Below are 21,061 nucleotides of genomic sequence, written 5' to 3'. Positions count from 1 at the left end.
CACGTCGCTGCACGCCACAAACCCTTCTCGCCCCCCCCCACCCCCCCCCCGTGAACTCCTGCAGCCACGACTCCACAACCCCCCCCCCTTCCTCCGCCTATATAAAGCCACAACAGCAAATCATTGTTTCTCACCTGATGACGGACGCTTGTGTTGCGACCGAAACGCCGTGCTTTTTCATTATTTTTTTCTTCTATCTACTTGACTTTACCGAAAGAAACAGAGAAAGCTTCAGATCAAGATATATGATTAATTTCTCTTCTTTCCCTTTCCCCCCCCACCCCAACCAACTCTGCGTTGGCTGCCGTTTTTCAGCAGCCGCAGCGGCAGTCGGGAACGTGTGATGGCGAGGCGTCCTCCCCAAGGCTCGACGAACAGGAACGCGTTGAGAATGTGCCGGGGAACGATGCAGGTATTGCCGCCGTGTGAAAAAATGGTCAGCAGCTCCGGCACGTGTCCAGCTGCAGTGGCTTTCCGGTTTTTTTTCCGAACGAAAACGTCCGTTGTAAGGTCGCACTCATTACACCACGCCAAGTGCTCGCCACAAATGAACCACAGCACCTCGCTGATCTCGTCCAGGAGCCTAAACCATCACGTGAACTCCGGTAAGTCTTCCTCGCAGCACCGGCTTTTGGCTGCCCATCGAACAAAGATGGTTAACCGCATCGCCCGTGCTCTAAGATGCCCTTCTGGGGCCGTCCGGAACGCTCTTCTGTCCGATCTCAGGAAGCCACTGGAGCTATGCGCTTTCGAATCTCGATTTAAAACTCATTTATTCAGAAGTGCTTTTTGTGTTTCATTTGTTGTCCTTCCCCCGCACCTCTGATTAGCGCAGTTGGCTGCGTGCGGTGCCGAAAGAAGTTAAACGTACACACGTACAGTGTGTGAAGAGTAGGCCAGAGTACCCTCCAGAGCGTTGAACGGCAGTGCGGCAAAGCAAGCAATGCCGCGCTTAGCTGGGCTGCATCTCCACCCCCCCCACCCACCCCCGCGTGTGCTGACAGTGCGAGAGAATGTTTAAATGTAATTGGCAAATTAAATCATTGGCGAGTTTCACCGGATTTTTTTTTCCCCTTTCAGCGCGACTCAAATTGCCACCGACACGCGTAACGAACACAAAATAATGTTGGATGCGCGTATCTTTATCTTCTTACCTCTCTGCCAATTACCAGCTGGCGATGTCTCGCGATTTAATAACAACCTTTCCCGCATCTGTGAAACATTGATGTTTCACACCACTATAACTTGTGGGCTTGCTATAAGCTATATTTACCCGGGGAATTGACAATACTCGTACAGTAATAGTAATGACAATTAATTTGCCGAGGAAAGTTTCATTTAGACTTTTTTTTGTTTGTTCAGGAGGGCCCTGCTGCATTGGGATGTTTGGCCAATTCTACGAACGAGTGTTTATTTTTTTGTTATTTGTGTGTGTGATTAGTTTGTGCCGCACCTCCGATTAGCACGGTCGGCGACATACGGTGCGAAATAAGTTCAACATACACACATACATATTGGACTTGCAATCCAGAGGTCGCCAATTCGATTCCATCTCCCGGCGCGGAAGTAAAAAAACAAATGGCATTTTTTTTTTCAATCCCTCCCACCACCCGCACCTGATGTGTCCATGGAGCAGTTTAGATGGCGACATCACGGTCAAGTTAGTTGGAAGTCTGTGAGTGGTGGGGTAAAGTGTGGGCGCTCCCACCTCTATTTAATTCTTATTAAGAACTGCTTTTTGAGTTTCGTTTTTTTCTCCTTCCCCCGCACCTCCGAATACCCAAGGGATGATACATACGAATACCCAAGGGATGATGCTCAACACTGCCATCTGCTGTTTACCTCGACAGTCAAAGCCTCGCAACATCTGGCAAGCCCTGGGGTTTGTCCATCCAAGTAATAACCAGCCTCAAGCCTGCTCAGCTTCAGAGATCCGACAAGCTCGGTTGCATTCATGGCACTTTGCGAGTAAATAAACGCCAATGAACCTACCACAGCTAAAGAGACAATTCCATGGGTACACTGCATTGACACTCCTGTCATAAAATCAAACTGCAATGCAAACAATGTATATTCATGGTATTTGCGACCAATATCATCCATAATAGAGTTGTTTTTTTGGGGGGTCAGATCGCGTAAATATATAAATGTGTCGTTAAAACCCGCCACCACCCGACACAGAACAACTAGTAAGGGTTGCCACGTAAACAGAACGTGACCAATTCGTCACGAGTACAGCACTAACCGGTGTGTTGGAGAGCCAAGCCACAACATTTACAATCTGAGTACGACGTTTCGCCAGTAATTACAACCAGGGGCGGAGCCAGAATTTCAGGCCGGGGTGACATTCAACAAATGTTAATTTCAAGAATGATTTAGAGAGAGTCAGGCTGTTCAACTAGACGCCATCGGTTGGCGACACGCTCTGACAATGCAGTTGGCACGGAGTCCGCCAGACCGAGTGTCGTACACTTACACGCAGAATGTCACCCCCCCTGTCACCCCCCCTGGCTCCGTCCCTGATTACAACGAGATTCATCAGGCGACAGCCAGATTACCGGTTGGCTCTTTCGGGTGGTGGCGGGCTTAATGACACATCCATATATATATTTACGTGATCTAACCCAAAAAAAGACCTCCACGATGTATTTTATGGTACTTTGAATGCGCGATGCTGCCGTGGGTGTGGTCGTCCGAACACTGGACTTGCGATCCAGAGGACGGCTCTGGTCGTTTGCCTGCCGCGGCCGGTGAAACGCTGTCGCAATTTTCTAGAATCCCCCCCCCATCCCCTTCAACCTCAGTTCTGTCCACCCAGGTCACATCTGATGGTTGGTGGGGTTAAAATGTGGGCACTCTCTCACCTCTTCCGAAATATCTACCCCCACCGGGGGGTGGGGGCAGAGTAGGCCAAACATCCAAGGAGACCCCCTCCCCCCACCCACCCACCCGCCCGCCCCTGCCGGCAGTCGCGCGGACGAGAGATTGCGCGCGGCTTTGATTGGCGAACGAGGGCGGCCAAGAAATGTGCGGCGACGCCGCTGGGCACGCGGAAAGCTTAGCAGGGGGGGGGGGGGGGGGCCCTTTCAGGGCTCCGCAGATTGCGCGCAGACTTTCCTCCCCCCACCACGCCACGTGAGCCTCTGCATTGCCTTTCGCCGTGAGGTTTTACTTAATGGGGGATGGGGGGGGGGGAGGCTGTTTTTCCGAGAAGTTTTTTTATATATATCGCCCAAGCCGGGCCCTCGGGTGGACTCATCAGAAGTCATCTGTCACCACCTCCCACTGGAAGGTTCGAATACGAGCTCGGCGCTGAGCGATTGTGTCGGACGTCGCCACTGTGTTAGCTGCGCCTCGCACGTAACTCCTTCCGCACTGCTTTACTGACTGTGCATGAACCCGTTGTTGGAATCGTTATTGAGACTGGAGGAATCCGATAAGCTACAAAGATTTTTTTTCACAGACGTCCATTATGCGTTGCCGTGGAGCATTATGGGTAGTAGCATATGTGTGCCTCCACGTGATAATAAAGAAAATATTTTTAGTCATTCAGCCTTTTGGCCTTTCCAGTGAACGACACACATTTTTATAAATGTGTTCCTCTCCAACCTCCGTCACCTATGACCCCTCTCTCTTCAACAGATGGACACAACAAGACACAGGCAAAGCCGGTGGCGACAGCGGCATCAGCGTCAGTGGCAGCACCGTCGACAGCGGCGGCACCGGCGGCACCGGCCGCCGCGAGCTCCGACCTCCAAGCTCCATCGCCTCCATCTCCCGGCACCAGCTACACGGTGCAGAAGAAGATCACGCTGCGTTCGGCACATGGCGCGCCGCGGGCCCAGCCCGGCGCCCGCTGCAGCTCCGAGTCCGTGACGCTCTTCCTGCGCACGAGCGTCGCCGGAGCCGCCGTCGGCGGCACCGGGACGCCCCGGGCGGCGCGTCGCGACGTGGAGCCGCTCCCCGCCAGCGCCGCGTCGCGCAGCCGGAGCGGAGGCAGGAGAGACAGCGAGCGGCACGGCGGCGTCGCGGGCAAGAAGGACGACGGCGGTAGCGGCGGCGGCGACGGCGACGACGACGACGACGACGACGCCGCTGGGCAGCGGGAAGAGGACGGACGCACGGCGGTGGCAGCTGCGGCGCGGTGCGACGCTGCCGCAAGAGACGGCGGTGGTCGCGTGCGGGCAGGAGAAGTTGCGGTCGGGTGGGGAGATCGCGCGGGCCGCGCGGAGACCGCCCCGGCACGCGTGTGGGAGGATGACGGGCGGTCGGCTGATGGCGCAGAGGCGGCTGTCGGCTCGCCGCGCCTGCCGGGCCACGCGGGCGACGCCGCGGGTACGCCGGGCGACGGTGTTGCCGCGTGCGCGAGGGCAACGGTCGGGCCTGGTGACGAGAGCGACGCCGGCGCGCCAGAGCGCGACGTGGGAAAAAGCGCCGCCTGTTGTGTGGAAGCTACAAGAGAAGCCACCATTTTTGCGAAATCCGACACGTTTAACGACAACCACAACAACAACAGCAGCAGCGGTAGCAGCAGCAGCATCTATTTTTCATCAGAAATATCTCACATCGGGCACCAATGTCATCCTCCAATGCCTTTTTCAGGGACGGCTCTATCAAGGGACAACAAAACGGACCACGTTCCAAGCCTTAATCATTCCAGATCCGCTGCCAGGATAACACTGAGTTCCTGTCAGGCCACCAGCGCCGTTACCACGATGTTCGGAGCGCAAACTGTCAGCACCTGTGCGCACAATTTCCAGACCCCCCAGGAACGAGACTGCCGAGATTTCGTTGCCCAATTTGAGCGTCTCTGCAGGAGTCTTGAGGGGCAGCCAACGGCGGAGGAGCGGTCAGCCGAGAGCGCCGGCAGACCCGTTCTCACCGCGGTGCAGAACTCCTCCGAGACGCGACCTGCTGCGCTTTCCCCGGACGGAAAATATGCAATCGGAGGAAAGCGTACTCCCGATTCGCCATCCGCGCGCATTCCCAATGATGCTGGGCTGGCCCACGGTGCCAGCACGTGGCCTTTGGCCAGCAGCGAAAGTCGCTGTCACGAAGTCGCGGCGAACGGCGAAGAGCGGCGGGCGCCGAGCGACCGCCACGACGCGGGTGCGCCGTCGCTGACGCACCGCGACGATTTCCAACATTCAAAGCCGGCGGAGCTGGCGACTTGTGCCGAACCCTCGGAGGGCGAGGAGGCACGCAGGCGTACGCATTCAGGCGAGCGTACAATCACCGTCGGAGAAAGCCAAGGGGGCAAATGCCCGCTGACAGACACGGCTACGCCTAATGAATTCCCTCTTACTGAAGGTCACGAAAGGTCACCGTCGGCGGAGCATCTCCTCTCCCCGTTGCCAGATCCCACCGCCCCAGGAGCAAAACGGCAACGCGCGGACAGAACGGAGCTCGCTCAGGCAAGCTCCGTGGACCTTGGCGAGCCACCCTTGTGTGGCCCGCAGTGCCGGGGTGAGGAGGGGGACGACGAGGAAGCATTCCGGGGTCGACGGCAACCCGAGCTGACGGCGCGATCTACGGCGACGGGGGGTCGCGACGAGGTGCTCGCGAGCGCGACCCCTCCGGATGCTGGGCGGCCGTCTCGTGAGACAGTCGAGGAACGTCTCGAAAGTCCGCCTGCGGAGAGGGAACGGTTGAGTGTGGGACGCGGGGCGGAGGAGCTGGCAGAACGGCTCGGGGTTGCTTTTGTGGAGAAGAAACGGTTGAAAGGTGGACGTGATGCCGAGGAGATGGAGGAAAGGATCAAAATTCCCTTCACAGAGAAGCAATGGGTGAGAGTTGAACACGAGGCTGAGGAGTCGGAGGAAAAGCTCCAATTTCGCTTTGCGCAGGAGGATTGGTTCAAGGGTGGACACAGCTCTGAGGAGCGAGAGAAAAGGATGGAGAAGGACGCGTTGACTGGTGAACATTGGACCGTGGTCGAGTCACATCATGAAAGCAGCAGCAGCAGCAGCAGCAGGAGCATATCGGTCGAGGCTGAACGATCGGCTCGACTGGACGTGTGGGGGCATGACGCAGAGCCCCAGGGAGATGGCGGAGACAAGCGCAGGGACAAGGAGACGCTCTGGGACCTGGTGGGTAGCAAAGCCGGCAGAGGAATGTTCTCACGTGATTCGTGCGTGTGCGTTTGCCGTTGACTGGAGCAGAGATTTAACATACTGTGGCTCTTTGTCCACAATTTTATCTCCGAATGTGCTATCGGCGTCTTGTCATGAGATGAACGATCGATTTTTATCTCTTGTGGAGCAGCGCGACCCTTCGTGTTAGACAATGGTCCGTGGAAGTGGATATCACAGAGCTATCTCTGAGATCCCTTCAGGTTGACCTCTGGATCTACACAGTAGAGGGTTGCACTTTCCCACCTGCTCTGCATTGTGAGAGTAATGCCCGCCGCATTGCCGCCTCACCAATATTGTAATTCTCAGAGCTCGGATTTCCCCAAAGAAAGTTGCAGAGCCGCAGGCTAACGTACACCGATTTGCCCGCCGCAAATGATACAATACGAGTCACGCTGCTTCGCCACTCGTGATGTTAATTCTCTCCGTGCTCTACCGCCCCGCCACCGCCCCTCGAACGCAGCTCCATCGAACCGGCGACGTTAACGAGCGCAGGAGGATCCGTGCCGCCATGCGGGACGTGGGCCGGGAGTCGCGAGGTGAGTTTACTGAGCGCCAGGGCCACGCCGAGGAGAGTCGCGGCAGAGTGTGCGTGTTTATTTTCTTGTTAAAGCTATGGTGGTGAGATGTTAATTACCTTGCCCGGTATGCAGGAGGTTGTGGGTTCCATCCCGACCCTTACGCCTCTAGATTTGGGCGCTGTGCATCTCTCTCCTTCTCTCTCCCCCGTGGTTGCGTTGATTTTTCTCCGTTTTTTTTCCCTCCACATTTACAATCACCGTGCGTTGAGAGTATTTGGGTGATATAAATTTCGACATAAGCCACTTCGTTGAGCTATCAATTGTGTGCAAGGTCACTTCTGAAAGAGAGCTACGTAGTTCAGTGGTCCTTACCTGGTAACATAAAAAAACATGTTCCCAAGAAGGGCTGTGAATTATTTAAAAGTGAATCTGGAAACAAGGTCTGCAAAAAGGCTTTCGTGACTGTTGGTTAATGTTTTATTCATTGTTCCGCACAATTATTCAGGACCTTGCGCTGACAAATCTAATTCCGAAATTAAAACGTTGAAATTGGGAGGAGCAATAACAAAGGTCCCCATGATTACATTTCTGCTGCAGACTATTCTTTTTATCCCCGCTTTAATCAGTGAAGTGTACCGACTCTTTATCTATTGCACAGTCAATATTTCATACAACCTTGCTCAATTCAAGGGACAGCGTTAACTCCGAGCAGCGACTGCCTTAATAGTGCTGATTGCTGCTGGCTTCTTGCCGTTTTGGTACCGTACATGGGGCCTGTGCTCAGCGATGTGAATAATAATAAAATTTAAATCTTAACTTTTGACGCTGCTGACATTTCATCAAAATGCCACGCAACTCGCGCCATTTTGAGGCGACAAACGACGCGTAATTTCAGGCTTATTATCGTCGCACGGACCGCTGTTAATGGTCTTTCTTCTTCTTTTTTAGTCATCGCCTTCGTCTAATTAAGGGAAAAACCTTTGAAAATGTAAACGAGACTTAGGCCGTGGATTCATTCGGTCGTTCTCTCAGCCGACGATGGCAGTCAAACATTCCGTCCGGTATTCGTTATTAAATGTTGGCGTGAGGGGCGCGAAATTGTGCGCGCCCTTTATTTTTCACGTTGCCCAAATAGCTGAACACCAACATTTTCTTTCTTTACATCTTCCTCAGTGCACTGCTGTCTCTCATAAATTTCGTAAATTATCTTAGTTTGCATCTTTATTCACACTTATTCACATCGTCTCGCCATAGTCGGTCACACGCTTTCGTCGTTCGCGGGCAGTCATCGTGTTCAATCATTTCATACACTCACAATCGTTGATTCAAATACAAGAAAACCCCCACTTACCTTACGAAAACACTCGTCACTGTTTCCCTCACGAAATCAAACCGGGTGCCAGGAAATGTTAAGACGTCGTCGTGTTGTCCCATCAGCCACGCGGTCCCCGGTGACCGACAAGCGAGCAACGGAAGAGCGATGCGACAGAGGAGACAAGCTTTCGCTCGCCCACTTGGCAAGCTCCGTGGGCTATCCACCGGGCACCCCTCTCTCTGGACTGGCGCGGTCGGCCAGCGCACTGGCCTGGCGCGGCGGTGTCGGCACACACCTGGGGAGTCCGATGGCCGACATCGGCCCCCTCCATCGCCGTCCCTGCCTTAGCGCCGTGCACGAAACGCCCCGAAGCCTTGGGCAGGCCCGGACAAGAAGCCTAAGAGGTAGCAGCAGCGTTGGGGTCAACGCGCACGGCATTGGGGAACGACATGGTCACCTCCGTCAAGGAAATCTAAACAGGTGGTTCTCAACCCTCGGGGTCTTCCAGGCAGGCGCAGGCTCTGGCGTGGGTACTGTGCAGAATAAAAATTGAATGTGCACAAACCCACTTGACAATCATCTCTCCCGGAAGGACCCGGCATCGCTGAAACCGTGACTGTCGCTCGGCAAACATAAACTGTGCTCCTTTCGTTGGGAGATTGAAAAGGGCAACAAAGATATTCCTAAATGCGCACCCCTCGGGACTTGGCCTACACGGCGCACCACAGAGGCGTGTCTTCGCTGGCGCCGTGTGTTTGTAATGTGGTTTTCACGTCGAGACTGACAAGATGTCAATACCCGAACTGATTAAATTCAGTCGCATCGGTTTGAGTAGAGCTCTTAAGAGGGTCTTCAAACAAAAGGTGGCCAGGTGTCAGAGCCGCTGAGATGCTCGGTTTGAATTGTGGTGAGATGTTAACTACCTCAGCTGGTAAGCAGGAGGTCGTGGGTTCGATCCCAACCATGACACCTGTATATTTTGATTTTGCATGTTTCTCTCTTCCCGTGGTCGCATGAATTTTATCCGCATTCTCTGGTGTTTTCCTCCAAATTTAGAATCAACGTGCGTTTAGAGTATTTGGCTGCTATAGATTTCCACGTGATAAGCCACTTCGTGTGAGCTATCATTTGTGGGCAGGTCACTTCTGAACAAGAGGTATATAGCTCAGTGGGCCTTACCTGGTAAAATAACATTTTTAGAGTTTATTTTATAGAATTCAGAATCATTTTTCATATTCGCAGAATCCAATGCGCTTTGAAGCTCTTTTTCACAGATGTTCAGTTTGGGCGGATCTTAGGCGCCCGTGATTAAACCGGCTTCTCAAGCGTAGCCAGTTGATGTTGTTGGCCTGCTCATCAATGACTTTACAAAGCGTCGTGGTAAATTGGTTCATCGCTCAATGTGGCTACATTTAAGTAGAAAGACATTAATTCGATTTGAGTGTCACGTGACAAAACATGAATGTCTGCGACAATCTGTGCGGGAAAGTGGGCTACCTAGCGTGTCAATAGAAAAGGGACATCGGAAGGTGTTTGAGATGTAGTTCTGTGATGTCTCCTTCATCGCACCTTTCTCTGGCACAAGATGACGCACTGCTCTGCGAGTCTTCCAAATGGACACTTCATCTCATGACATGACACTGATCGAGCAGAATCATTATAAATTCATGATAAAAGACAAAACCAATTAAAATAGTAATTTCAAATAGTCTATAAACACCATCGAATAGCAAACAAGTCAGAGCGATTTTCAGCTCAAATGAGCACTGAGGCTGCGCTCATCTCCCATTAAAAGCCCTGAGCCAGAGCTGGACATTCCACATTGCTATGGCGGGTGCAAGTATAACCCTATGGGACAACCGCCATTGACTTCTGCACAAGTTAGGCGCTCGTTTTATCGATGCCGAGAGGAGCGACGTGTGTGAGCCGACTCTTCCCGACCCGGATGTGAACCCGCCACCTCTCGAATTGCGAGAGGCTCCAGCGCTGAGCTGCTCGGGGCTGTAAAGCTGGAAGGCGACAGAAAGCATGTTTAACGCTGCCGTGACCTTTGTTCATTTTTCCAGGCGAGTCGCCAAGTGGAAGCCACACGAAGCAGCCTGCGACTGTTGACGGGTAAGAACCCGGCGATGCCGAGGGACGCGCCGCGTACATTTGTCCGTGGGTCGCCGCGCCGCTCACGTTTCTTTTCACGCCGAGTCAATGTTCCCACGGCATTTTGCTTTTCCCAAAGGGCTTCGCGCGGTTGGGACTCATTGCGTCATCAGCGTGGCGACCAAACGGCGAAGCCGGAGCATTCGTCCTGCGGTGGCACGAACGCGAGTCCTCTCGGCTGCCGGGCGCAGGGCCCTTCTGGAAGGAAGGACGGCAGGTGCGGTTGCGATGGCTACCCTTGCACGGGTTCCCACTTTTTTGGGTCTCATCAGCAGCATTGGGCCTGTTTAAAAAGAAACTAAAACGAATTAACATGCTGCGTGTCATTTTACTAAATTCAGGCTCTGAAAATTCTAATTTGGTTTTGTGCCGTGGTAAAAATTGGTTTTGTTCAGGTCAATGTCTCTGTTCACAGGGCTTTTCCTTCCTTTCAATTGCATCTTCTCACACGTTCAGTGGCCCCTGTGCGAAGAAGCAAGAATAAAACGAAGCCCTTTGGATAGGGGCATGTAACCAGGGTTTAATGTCAGTCAGATCCATCCATGTCAGCGACCACCATTATCCAGTATTATCTCTGTCTTGGCTATGGCTGTTGGCTAAGTCACGTTGCATCTACTCCATTCTATCAGCAACTCAGAAAATATGTATGTGCCCGGCACACCACATCCAGTATTATCTCTTGCTATGGCTATGGCTGTGCCAACTATTCACGTGCCACCTACAGCAGTCTACCAGCGCCTACTAGTCACGTGCCACCTACTGCAGTCTACCAGCGACCCACCCAGAAATAAAATATATATTCAATGAGAATATAAGCCCTGGGATGCTCCTAAAAGTTTGGATTTCATTTCTATCCGTGTATATTTTAGTGCCTATACTTGGTGTGAAATTCACAAGGATTGATTGGACTTCGCAAAAATTACCTGGCACTGGGAGTCAATACCGGTCCTGGTGGGACGTTAGTGGCCAAATTTGGTACTGACCTCTCCACCACCACCACCACCACTCAAGCGTCCCATGCCGTCATTGCGAGCGGGCTCATTAGTTGCCACCACCTTAGCTATTCAACATAACTTACGAAATAAGAGTGATTTGCCTTTTTTTGGAAACGGCCCTGGATAATTCAAATCCAACACTTTCTGCACATGTTGAGAAAACGCGTCGCAGCTGAAGCATGCGTGCACAAATAGAAAAAAGGCACGCAGAGGTGCAACTACTCGCATCCGTATGCCTCGCGTGCGTGTCATGTGACCATCACATTGCCACGTGCATTGCTTTCTGCCTTGTTTAGACCACCAGCTCCGAAGAGCCGAAGGTGTGGCTGTGTTATTATTTAGAGAGCATTGCACATGCATTGTGGTCACGTGACACGCACGCAAGACATTATGGGGCATCGTGCATTTGTCGTGGTTTTTTTATATTCGCTTAGCACAGGCCAAAAACGTCACACGGCCAGTAACAAAGAGCACGATAAGAGCATGTCATAGATATAAAGAGTTGACACGTTTCTTGAATTGAGCGAGGTTATTTGTTAAGTTAAGCCTTTCCCGTTTCGAGATGACTGCAAGTTGCAGGGTGGGTCCCATTCACCGCCGAATCTCGGAATGCGCAAGCAGCTCAGCGTTAACTTTATTTAGAAGGGCATAGCGCTGTTGTTTTTAAAGGATACCGTACTCACCGCAGAGAACTGTAGAGACACGACCAAACTCTACGATAGCTGGCATCAAATTGTGCCACACACCGTCCCACATGGCCTTGTGGGAGCCTTGATACTTATAAAGTAATTTTATTTGATAAAGTTATTTCATTTGAGTTTTCCTTCCGCACTAGGAAGAAAAACTGATGACGTACACGTATGTATACGTGTACGTCATTGGAACAGGAAAGGGTTAATAGCCTGGGGGAAAAAGAGACGTTGGCAGGTGGAAATCCAAAGCCGAGCGGTGGCAAGGGAAGGAGCAGATTGTGAACACACCCGTTGCGTGTCTTTGTTACTTGAACGGCGCCGCACCTCGCTCGGTAACTCGTGCCACCGTCACAACGTCGTTGTGACGACGTTGTGACGTCATTGTGACGTCGACGCACTTCGCCGCAGACTCGGGCCTGGCGGCCAGGGAACTCCGCTGCAGCGCTCGGCCAGCGTGATGTCTCCCGGCAACGTGATGCAGCTGACGCTCGAGTGGTGCAAGACGCGCACGGAGAACTATGCGGTGGGTAGCTCGTAGCTCTGCTCCACGCTGGCGTCCCTCTCTCTGTCTCTGCGCCAGTGTCCGGCACCGATGCGTTACCCGGCCAGTAGCGTAGTGAGTGTGGGGGCCGGGGGGGGTGCCTTTGCAAACCCCCCTCATGGCCAAAGCTATGAGTTGGGATCTCCTTGACAACCACCACGAGATATGTTTTTAACAACAGTGTAAAAGAACTGAAGCTTATTTAAAAGGCGGTTTAAATGTATATTTTACCACAATGATTTCATTTAGTTCCACGTTTAATTTAAATTTCATTAGAGCAGTCACGTAATGTTGCACAGACGTTAATACGGAGCTGCAGTGGCTGCATTTCGCGAAGACGGAGGATCCCGACGGCATTAAATGTGAGACCCTGAGCGTCACGATGTGACTAAGAGGAGGCCGTAATATGTAATAGCCCAAGTGCGACCGTGCGAGACAAATCAAATATTGGGGCCCCACCTGACCAATTGCTGCACCCCCTGAGCTGATGATGCAGTGACTGCGCCACTGGTTGCCCCGCGTTCAGCCTCGGTTGTTATCGCGTCGAAAACCGCAGCAAACTGTCGCCGTCGTCCACAGAACGTGAGCGTCAGGAACTTCTCGTCCAGCTGGTGCGACGGCATGGCGTTCTGCGCCCTCGTGCACAGCTACTTCCCGGAGGCGTTCGACTTCGCCGAGCTGAGTCCGCAGAACCCGCGGCACAACTTCCAGCTCGCCTTCACCTGCGCCGAGTGAGTGCCGCGCTCCTCTTAGCAATTGACTCGCGCCGCGAACAAGGATGGGATGTAACTGTGCCACGGTGGCGAGACGTTTACTACCTGCGCCCGGTATACAGGAGGTCGTGGGTTCTTGAAGCTGTACTTTCCCTCGAACGTCCCCTCCCCTTGTGCTCTGCCGATTTATATGTTTCCAGTCCCCCGTTCTCGAATGATCCCTCACTGTATTTCCCTTAGCCAATCCCTGTCCCTCCCCTCTAATGGATCCCAACCGTCGGCTCTGGGTTCCACTCTGTTTCCAGCCTATTCTCATTCAAACATTTTCCTCCAATCACTTCAAAAGCCTGCCTGCCGACCAATCCGTGTGGAGGCCTCTTTCAGCCAATCGGAGACCTTCGTCTACCTTTGAATAACCGTTTGGCTGCACATTGGCTTGGGGATATGTTCGGTTATTACACATACAACGAATCGTTGATGTGAGAAGAAATGATATTCGAGAACAGTTAATTGAACCCCTGCAGCCATTGCGGGTGATACAATGCACCGCATGAACAACATTGTTGAATGCAATTCCAACTCCACATTGTGACAATTCATCGAGTGAATCGTTTCGGCCAACTTACTCCAATTCACACGAGTCACCCGTTCATTCAGTAAGTCACGGACGTCTGTAAGTATTCAGACAGCGTGTTTTTTTTACTACTATTCTTGAATGGTAGTTTGTCAGCTGTTTCAAACCGTTGAAAGTTTCATTTTATTATGGGCACCAGCGGCCAAAGCTGAAAATTAAAATAAATTTTTAACAAACTCCACCTCGGGGTATTATAAACGTGACAGCAACAGGTGGCAACGCATTGCCATTCGGAGTAAATTGAATTTTTTTTTGTAAATTAACCGTGAAAGATTTAACAGGGGGAAGAAAAAAAATGCTTAATTAAAAAAGATCACAATTGCCAAACAATATATATATTTTTTATTCTTCGGGTGTTTCGGTAAAGCCACGTAGATAGAACAAATAATAAAACTAATAACAATATCACATTATTTGTTATTATTTTAAAACAATAATATCACATTATTTGTTATTGTTATAATAACTTTTATTATTTGTTTTTTTTCTACGTGGCTTTACCGAAAGACCCATAGAATATGAATTCCTGCAGTCACAAAAGCTTTAAGTCAAGATTTATATTAATTCTTGTAACGTAATTGAACAAGGAACAAAAAGCATGCACACACACACACATCACCATCAAAATCATCATCGACGTGAACCCAGCCTCCCACAAACCGAGCGTAGGCCACGATAAGACCATGGGCCTCGGATATCGGCCTTGCCCAGGAGGGTGCGCCTCAGCCAGTAGAGCCAGGACACCGGTTTGTGTCTCCCATTGATCAGGTTCGCTTATTTTCAAAAGGGCAACTTCCAAAAACAACAATTAACTTACGGCCACAATTTGCTTTTAATGATATATTGTCAACTGTATCGAAGTTTACGTTTTTATGTTTAATGATGTGATGGAGCGTTGGGTGGCAGATGTGCCCAAAAAATTTTTACTGGACTAATAGCGACACAACATTGTACTAATTTGAGGTTAGAGTGCATTTTTTTTTACCAGAGTTATCGTGCATTCCTCGCCCCATTACACCCCTCGTCAGCTATGCATAAACACTTTAAACTTTAGTCGGATGGCATTAAAAAAAGACATTATATTGATTTACAAAATTATTACTTTACAAAGTGAATCTTAAAAAAACCCCGTTATTATTAAGGAGAATTTAATGTACCAGCCTTGGCTTTAGACCTCTGATTACCCCTGTTGTGGAGCCCTGTCCAATTAAGTAATTTGTTTGGTGTCACAACCTCTGCATTCAATAATCTATAAATGTTCACCATTCTTAATTCGGTATTGATCGCGGTGGGGGGGGGGGGTCAAGCACAACCTAGAGCCTTAGACGAATGAGCATCGCACAGCCATCCATTATGATCTCAAACTACAACGTGCTGTTGTTTTTCAACAAACTTCTCCCACCACCACCGCAGTAAAAGGTAAAGGCGCAGCCCTGCAATTGCTTGCTGACGCCACTGCTGGCAGAAGGGCCTCCACGAGAGCGACCTTGGGAGCCCTCGAGATACCCCTCTGGGCGGTGGGGTGGGGGGGGAGGGACATTTTGGCCTACTCTTCCACACTACCCACTCCTTGCCAAACAAAGACAAAGATCCCCCGTATAGTCTTGCATTAACAGGCTGTTGGGGCAAGTGCTGCTCGTGAGCACCGATGAAGGCGGGCACGGCACACGAGGGGGCGGGTGGTCAGCAACCACGCCCGGCCGCCTTTGTCTCCCACTCCTTGCCACGGCGCACGTGACCTTGCCGGTCCGCTGGATCGACAGTAGCGAGGGGAGGGCTTAAGAAACAGCCATCGTTTCAACTGCCACGCTGGGAGATCGAACCGCCAGCATCTCGATTGCAAGTCCAGGGTACTAACCGTGACACCGCTGTGGCAACTTCCCATAGATACAGAACCGTGGTAGTAATGATAATAATAATACTCAGGCCAATGATCAAACAACGCCTGAGCCAGTCGCGACAACTTTATTTCCAGGAGGTTTCCTGCATTGTTGACGTTTGGGCAGTACCATGAACCGAGGGCTTGGCTACGCGTGGGGAAGAAGTCGAGTTACCCCGGAGAAACCCACGGCTCGTGCGAGGGCGCTAACACACTCAGCCGTGGGTGGCATCCGTTACGGCACACACAACAGCGACGCCCCGACAGCACGCCCACCTTCCCCCCCCCCCCCACTTACAGCATCGGCCGTCCGATATTTTAAACGCTTTATTTTTGTTTTTAAACCGGCGGTCACATTCCCTTCGCTTTGCCGGGTTTTCAGAGGCCACGGACATGGAATGCCGAAGCAGCAGAAACACACGTTGTTGTGTTTTCAGGGGCCCGATATTGATGACTCTCGCTCCCACACGGCTGAATCACGTCCCCCCGGGCTCGACCTCGGGTGGACCAAAGTTAACTTAAAAAAACGATGGAGACGAGAGGACTACCCCTACCACAGACAGCAGCATGGCCATGACAACAGCAAGACGTAGACTAAGATCATTTAGTCGTGTTATGAGACTTCAGCGCCAAACATGGTTACTGCCTACAGTATGTGTGTGTACTCTCGATATCCTGATAGTGGCATTGTCTTTGTGCTGTTCGCCTTTAGGCGTCCTCTGGTCTAACACCGTTTGAGACTAGGCTCTAAAGAAAGCTGTGTCTGGTGTGGAGCAATCAGTTTCAAAGACAATGCATCGTCATATATTACCAGAGTACGTTTATGTTTGCATGTTCACTACAAGTATATGTGGTCCATGCATACATGCTGAAAAAGGTTTCTGTCGGGTATTTTAACATCTTAACACAACTGTTTTATTGCCAGAAAGGGTAAAACCCATTCTTATATTTCGATACTGGCCAGGGAGGTTCCATTATGTGTGTACTGTGCGCATATCCAGTGCTGTAATAAGGATTACTCGAGTTCGCCGATTGGCCCACTCGGTAATAATTACAACGCTCCCTCGCCCCCGCTTTTAATAACGAAGGGTGCCCTAAATGTTTGACTGCTTTCGCCGAGCAGACGAAGAGACAGAGTAAATGGGATCTAATTCTAATCTAATTCTAATCTAATTTATATTTATAGAGGCGCCTTTATAGAGGCGCTCTATAATCCAGAAACTTACGCCTTGGCTAAGGTTGATTTAGGTTTTATTGATTTCAGCAGGAAGGGTCAAATAATAACAACTTTCGACAAATTTCGCCTCAAATTGCATCGTTTTTACGGTAGTTACAGCAATATATATTTTAAACACACTTGCTAAACACAGACCCAAAAGGCCACATGAAACCTCCACACCGAAACTTCCCAACCAATCTCAAACTAAACTAAAGTATTTTTTTATTTTACTAGGTAAGGTCCACTGAGCTACGCTGCTCTTTTTCAGAAGCGACCTGGCCACAAATGATAGCTCAACAAAGTGGCTAATCACGTGGCTAATCACGTGGCTAATCAAGTGGCTTGTCACCATGTGGAAATGTATAGCAGCCAAACGCTCTAAACGCGGGATGTTCATTCTAAGTATGGAGGGAAAAACAGCAGGACGCGGATAAAAATCCACGCGACCACAGGCAGAGAGAGAGAGAAAGACATGCAAACTCCAAATATACAACAGGCATCAGGGTCGGGATCAAACCCACGACCTCCTGCATACCAGGCGAGGGAGTTAACATCTCACCACCGCGGGTTGTTGCCGTCGACGAGACCACGAAACAAATCTTGAAATCCCCGACTAAATTAACGGTACCGGTCATCGCTCACGCGTCACACTCCCTCCCCCACCCCCCCCCCCCTTCTCGTCCTCCTGATTGTCCTTGCAGGCGTTTGGCCCACTGTGACCCTCTACTGGACGTGGAAGACATGATCATTATGGGGAATCGGCCCGACTCCAAGTGCGTCTTCACGTACGTGCAATCCCTCTTCAACCGCCTCCGCAGGCTGGAGCTACTAACGAGGTCCGTCAATCAGGGGAATTAGGGGCCTCGACGGCGACGTAATTGGGAATCTTTACGGCAAAGCGCGGCTTGCCGACGAACGATGTTGCGTTGCTCTGGTGATGCGGGTGCGGCGCGCGCTCGTTGTGGGGGGGGGGGGTGGTTGTGGTGACGTCTGCGGTTGTGGCCGTGTAGCTCTCTCCGGTCTGTTATTCGGGTCACAGCTTCGCGTCTTGTTGTTGTAGTTGTTGTTGTTGTCGTCGTCGTTGTGGTTGTTGTTGCTGCTGCTTGGTGCGACGTCCCGACGCTCCGCTCCACGTGCTGGAAGGGGCTCCTTCAGTTCGGCGAAACGTCGGACATCATGCCGAGCAACACGCGGTGCCAGCCCCCGGCAAACACGACAAGAGGGGGTTGACGTTGGCGTGTTCATTTTTTGTTTCACGGGCAATACGACTCACCGCGCATGAGGCAGGTGTGGCACTACCACCACCACCACCCCACCGTGTCTAAACACAAGTGTCCTGATAGTCTACAGACACTTCAATTGGGAAGTGGCTAAAACGGAAAGAATTCTGTATCCCAGCCACCCACACACCGACCACCCCCCCCCCTCCAGCAAAAAAATAAAAATCAGGAGAAAGCTGGAATATGGACTATTCAGTTCTCCCGGCATGTGGAGCAAAACGTCAGACATCGTGCCAAGCAACAGCCAGCGGCACAACCCGACAACCGTGGAGCTGTCCCACTCCCTCGTTAACGACCGTCAAATTAGCCCATTTCCTAAACGTATATCAGTGGTGTATGTTTCTGTATTATAAACGCTATATGAAATTAACGTGAATACGTAATATATGTATAAAATAATGATAGAAATTACGAAGCAATGCTTTCTGTTTGTGATTGCAAAAGCTTTATATGGTAATGTTTCTTTACTAAACTTTTTTTGTAATAAATGTCACGGTTGCAATTTTATACAGTAGGCGTGTTTTTTTGTTTTATCGCGATGTCTCATTTGCCATATCACAAATATATACGCGTAATAAATTGTACCCATTCATCCTCATTTTTTTTAAATCTCGTGTTTTCTGAAACTTTTATGAACGTTTGAATCACAAATCCGACCAAAACACTGTATGCCAAATTATCACTCCAAACTTTTGCAGAGTGAATATAATAACAGGCTATTATGTTATTGTTTCAATATTGTTAATGTTTTGTAATTGCTTTCTTCGAATACTTTTTACCCGTGACACACCACTGGATGGGGAGTAGAGTCAGCAGTGCAACAGGGCAGCAGTGACATGTTAACTACGACAGGAGGTCGTGGACTCTGATGCCCGTTGTATATATGGAGTGGTCACACGGAAGTCACATGAGTTGCAGGAGGCGAGAACTGATTCAGAAGGAGAGATTTGTGTGGTTCATGAATTCAAGAATCCTTTCGGAAATCGCGCACAGCAGTGCATCCCATGTGTCAGAGAACAGCTGTGAAAGAGAGATAAATTACATAACTTCTCCCCAACAAAAAATCCTTCAAGTCACCTTTGTATCACTTACACCACAAGGGGCACACGTTACCACACACTGATATAACATCGCTCGTTACGTGGCAGAAACATTCTCAAGAGCTGCAATTGAGCCAAATCAATGTTTGTTGAATAATCAAATGTAATTTGATGTACTCTTTTGTTCTGTCGGTAAAGTCACGTAGGTAGAAGAATAATAATAGATCACGACTTTTCGATCGCCACACAAGCAATCGCCTTCCCACCTGAAGACGACTGCTTGTGTGGCGATAGAAACGTCGTGATCTATTATTATTAATCTACCTACCACGTGACTTTACCGAAAGAACCAAAGAGTATGGATTCCTGCAGTCACGAAAGCTTCAAATCAACATTGTCATTTGATGTGTTTGTGTGTGTGTGTGCGCGCGCATTGGCGACTTATCAGAGAGCATGTTTTCGTTTTAGGCAGTTTCAAACGAAAAGTGGCGAGCGTATCCTCTACTCGCTGAAACTGGTCACGAGAATTTTCTTCAGCACACCGATGAGCTGACACAAATAACGCCCGCGTGACAATTCAGTTTGCTTGGCCCGTCAGGTGGCGGAGGGTTTTGACGACACACAGTTTGGTCGTCAGCTCAGAAGCAGACTGTATATTTATACTGGAGGAAGCCGATGAGCTATAAAGCTCTTTTTCACAGATGTGCAGTCGTGGCGGGTAAGAGCGTTACAACAACAAACACGATACATAAACACGATAGGAGTGCAAACTGCAAGAAAGGTAAACAAGTTTAACACGTAGTAGGCTTTCGAGACCAATATCATCCATAATAAAGGTTATTGGGTGAGATCGCGTAAATACATTAATGTGTCGTTAAAACCCGCCACTGGCGAAGCGTCGTACTCAGATTGTAATTGTTGTGGCTTACGTGACAAACCTTACTAGTTGGCTGTGTCGGGTGGTGGCGGGTCTTAGCGACACATTTATATATTTACGCGATCTAACCCAAACAACATCTATTATGAAAGGTAAACAAAACACCCAAACACAAACAAATACAACACGAAACCATCCCCATCCTCCCAGACAAAGCCCACGGAGGTATTAACTTATTGTTCAAAAGCGACCTGACCACAAACGATAGCTGAACAAAGTGGCTTCTCATTTGGACATTTATAGCGGCAAAATAATCGAAACAGCCTAAACGCCTTACATAGTGGCCTTACGCAAATATCAATTATACGATTCATGACATTGGCTGCAAAAAAAAACCTTTACACGACGTGTAACGTTAACCCGGTTTAACCGGCCAGATTCGAACCACGGGTATTCCTGGCGATGCTAATCCGATGCCCTGTGCTCCGAGCCAGCTGGCCACCAAGACAGCTCTAAAGTCTGTATTTACGACCAGTTCAAAGTGCCGGAGAGCTCGGCCGCTGTGAACTCCAGCGTGACCCCGGTCACCCCCCAACACACACGTCAGGTGATGGTCACGGGGCACGCGGCGTGACGTTCATTGGAAGTTTGTGAACCCGTGGAGTGCGTTCCACGAAAGAAAATTGACCGCGGCGGGGGGGGGGGGGGAAGTTCCTTCCAAGCTCGTTCAGCATTGACAGTGACGACTGGCTCCCCCATGATGTGTTGAATATTTATTACGCTGCGTGAAACATATCCAACAAATATTGCTCCGGACGAAATTAAATTTTTGAAGCAAGTTTGTGGAGTGACTCCAACATTTTTGAACCTGGAAAGTGATTACAGTCTAGGGAGGAAGACAAAGATCCCCCGTATAGCATAACCGGCACGGTACACAAAGGGGATGGGTGGCCAGCACCACGCCTGGCCGCCTTTGTCTCCCGAGTGGTAATGTTTACACACCGCACCAGGTACTCATTTAAGGCTGAATCGGCCTAGGGGAGGCCCAGAACCGGTTCAGATAATCGTCA

At 50.4% G+C, this 21,061-nt stretch overlaps 1 protein-coding gene across 2 annotated transcripts in view; it reads left to right on the top strand.

Annotated features, from left to right (window-relative positions):
* LOC116950205 (uncharacterized) overlaps window positions 1–18,672 on the top strand; it is a 55,037-nt gene extending 36,365 nt beyond the window's left edge. Inside the window, exons 3-11 of one of the 2 annotated variants that reach the window (XM_076072595.1) lie at window positions 319–412; window positions 3,643–6,089; window positions 6,595–6,670; window positions 8,090–8,371; window positions 10,034–10,082; window positions 10,201–10,338; window positions 12,217–12,331; window positions 12,929–13,080; window positions 17,496–18,672. In XM_076072595.1, coding sequence (XP_075928710.1) covers window positions 319–412; window positions 3,643–6,089; window positions 6,595–6,670; window positions 8,090–8,371; window positions 10,034–10,082; window positions 10,201–10,338; window positions 12,217–12,331; window positions 12,929–13,080; window positions 17,496–17,652 — 3,510 coding nt within the window. In that variant the 3' untranslated portion in view covers window positions 17,653–18,672. Of the gene's footprint in view, window positions 1–315; window positions 413–3,642; window positions 6,090–6,594; window positions 6,671–8,089; window positions 8,372–10,033; window positions 10,083–10,200; window positions 10,339–12,216; window positions 12,332–12,928; window positions 13,081–17,495 lie in introns of both variants that reach the window. The other variant, XM_032967809.2, reaches the window with a different exon arrangement.
* The last annotated feature ends 2,389 nt before the right edge of the window (window positions 18,673–21,061 follow it).

The sequence above is a fragment of the Petromyzon marinus genome, chromosome 38, assembly GCF_048934315.1.
Source record: "Petromyzon marinus isolate PM22_M1 ecotype Great Lakes invasive population chromosome 38, UKy_Petmar_22M1.pri1.0, whole genome shotgun sequence".
NCBI classification, from domain to species: domain Eukaryota; kingdom Metazoa; phylum Chordata; class Hyperoartia; order Petromyzontiformes; family Petromyzontidae; genus Petromyzon; species Petromyzon marinus.
Note: the sequence above shows the minus strand (reverse complement) of the source record. Positions and strands in the feature narration are given on the sequence as shown.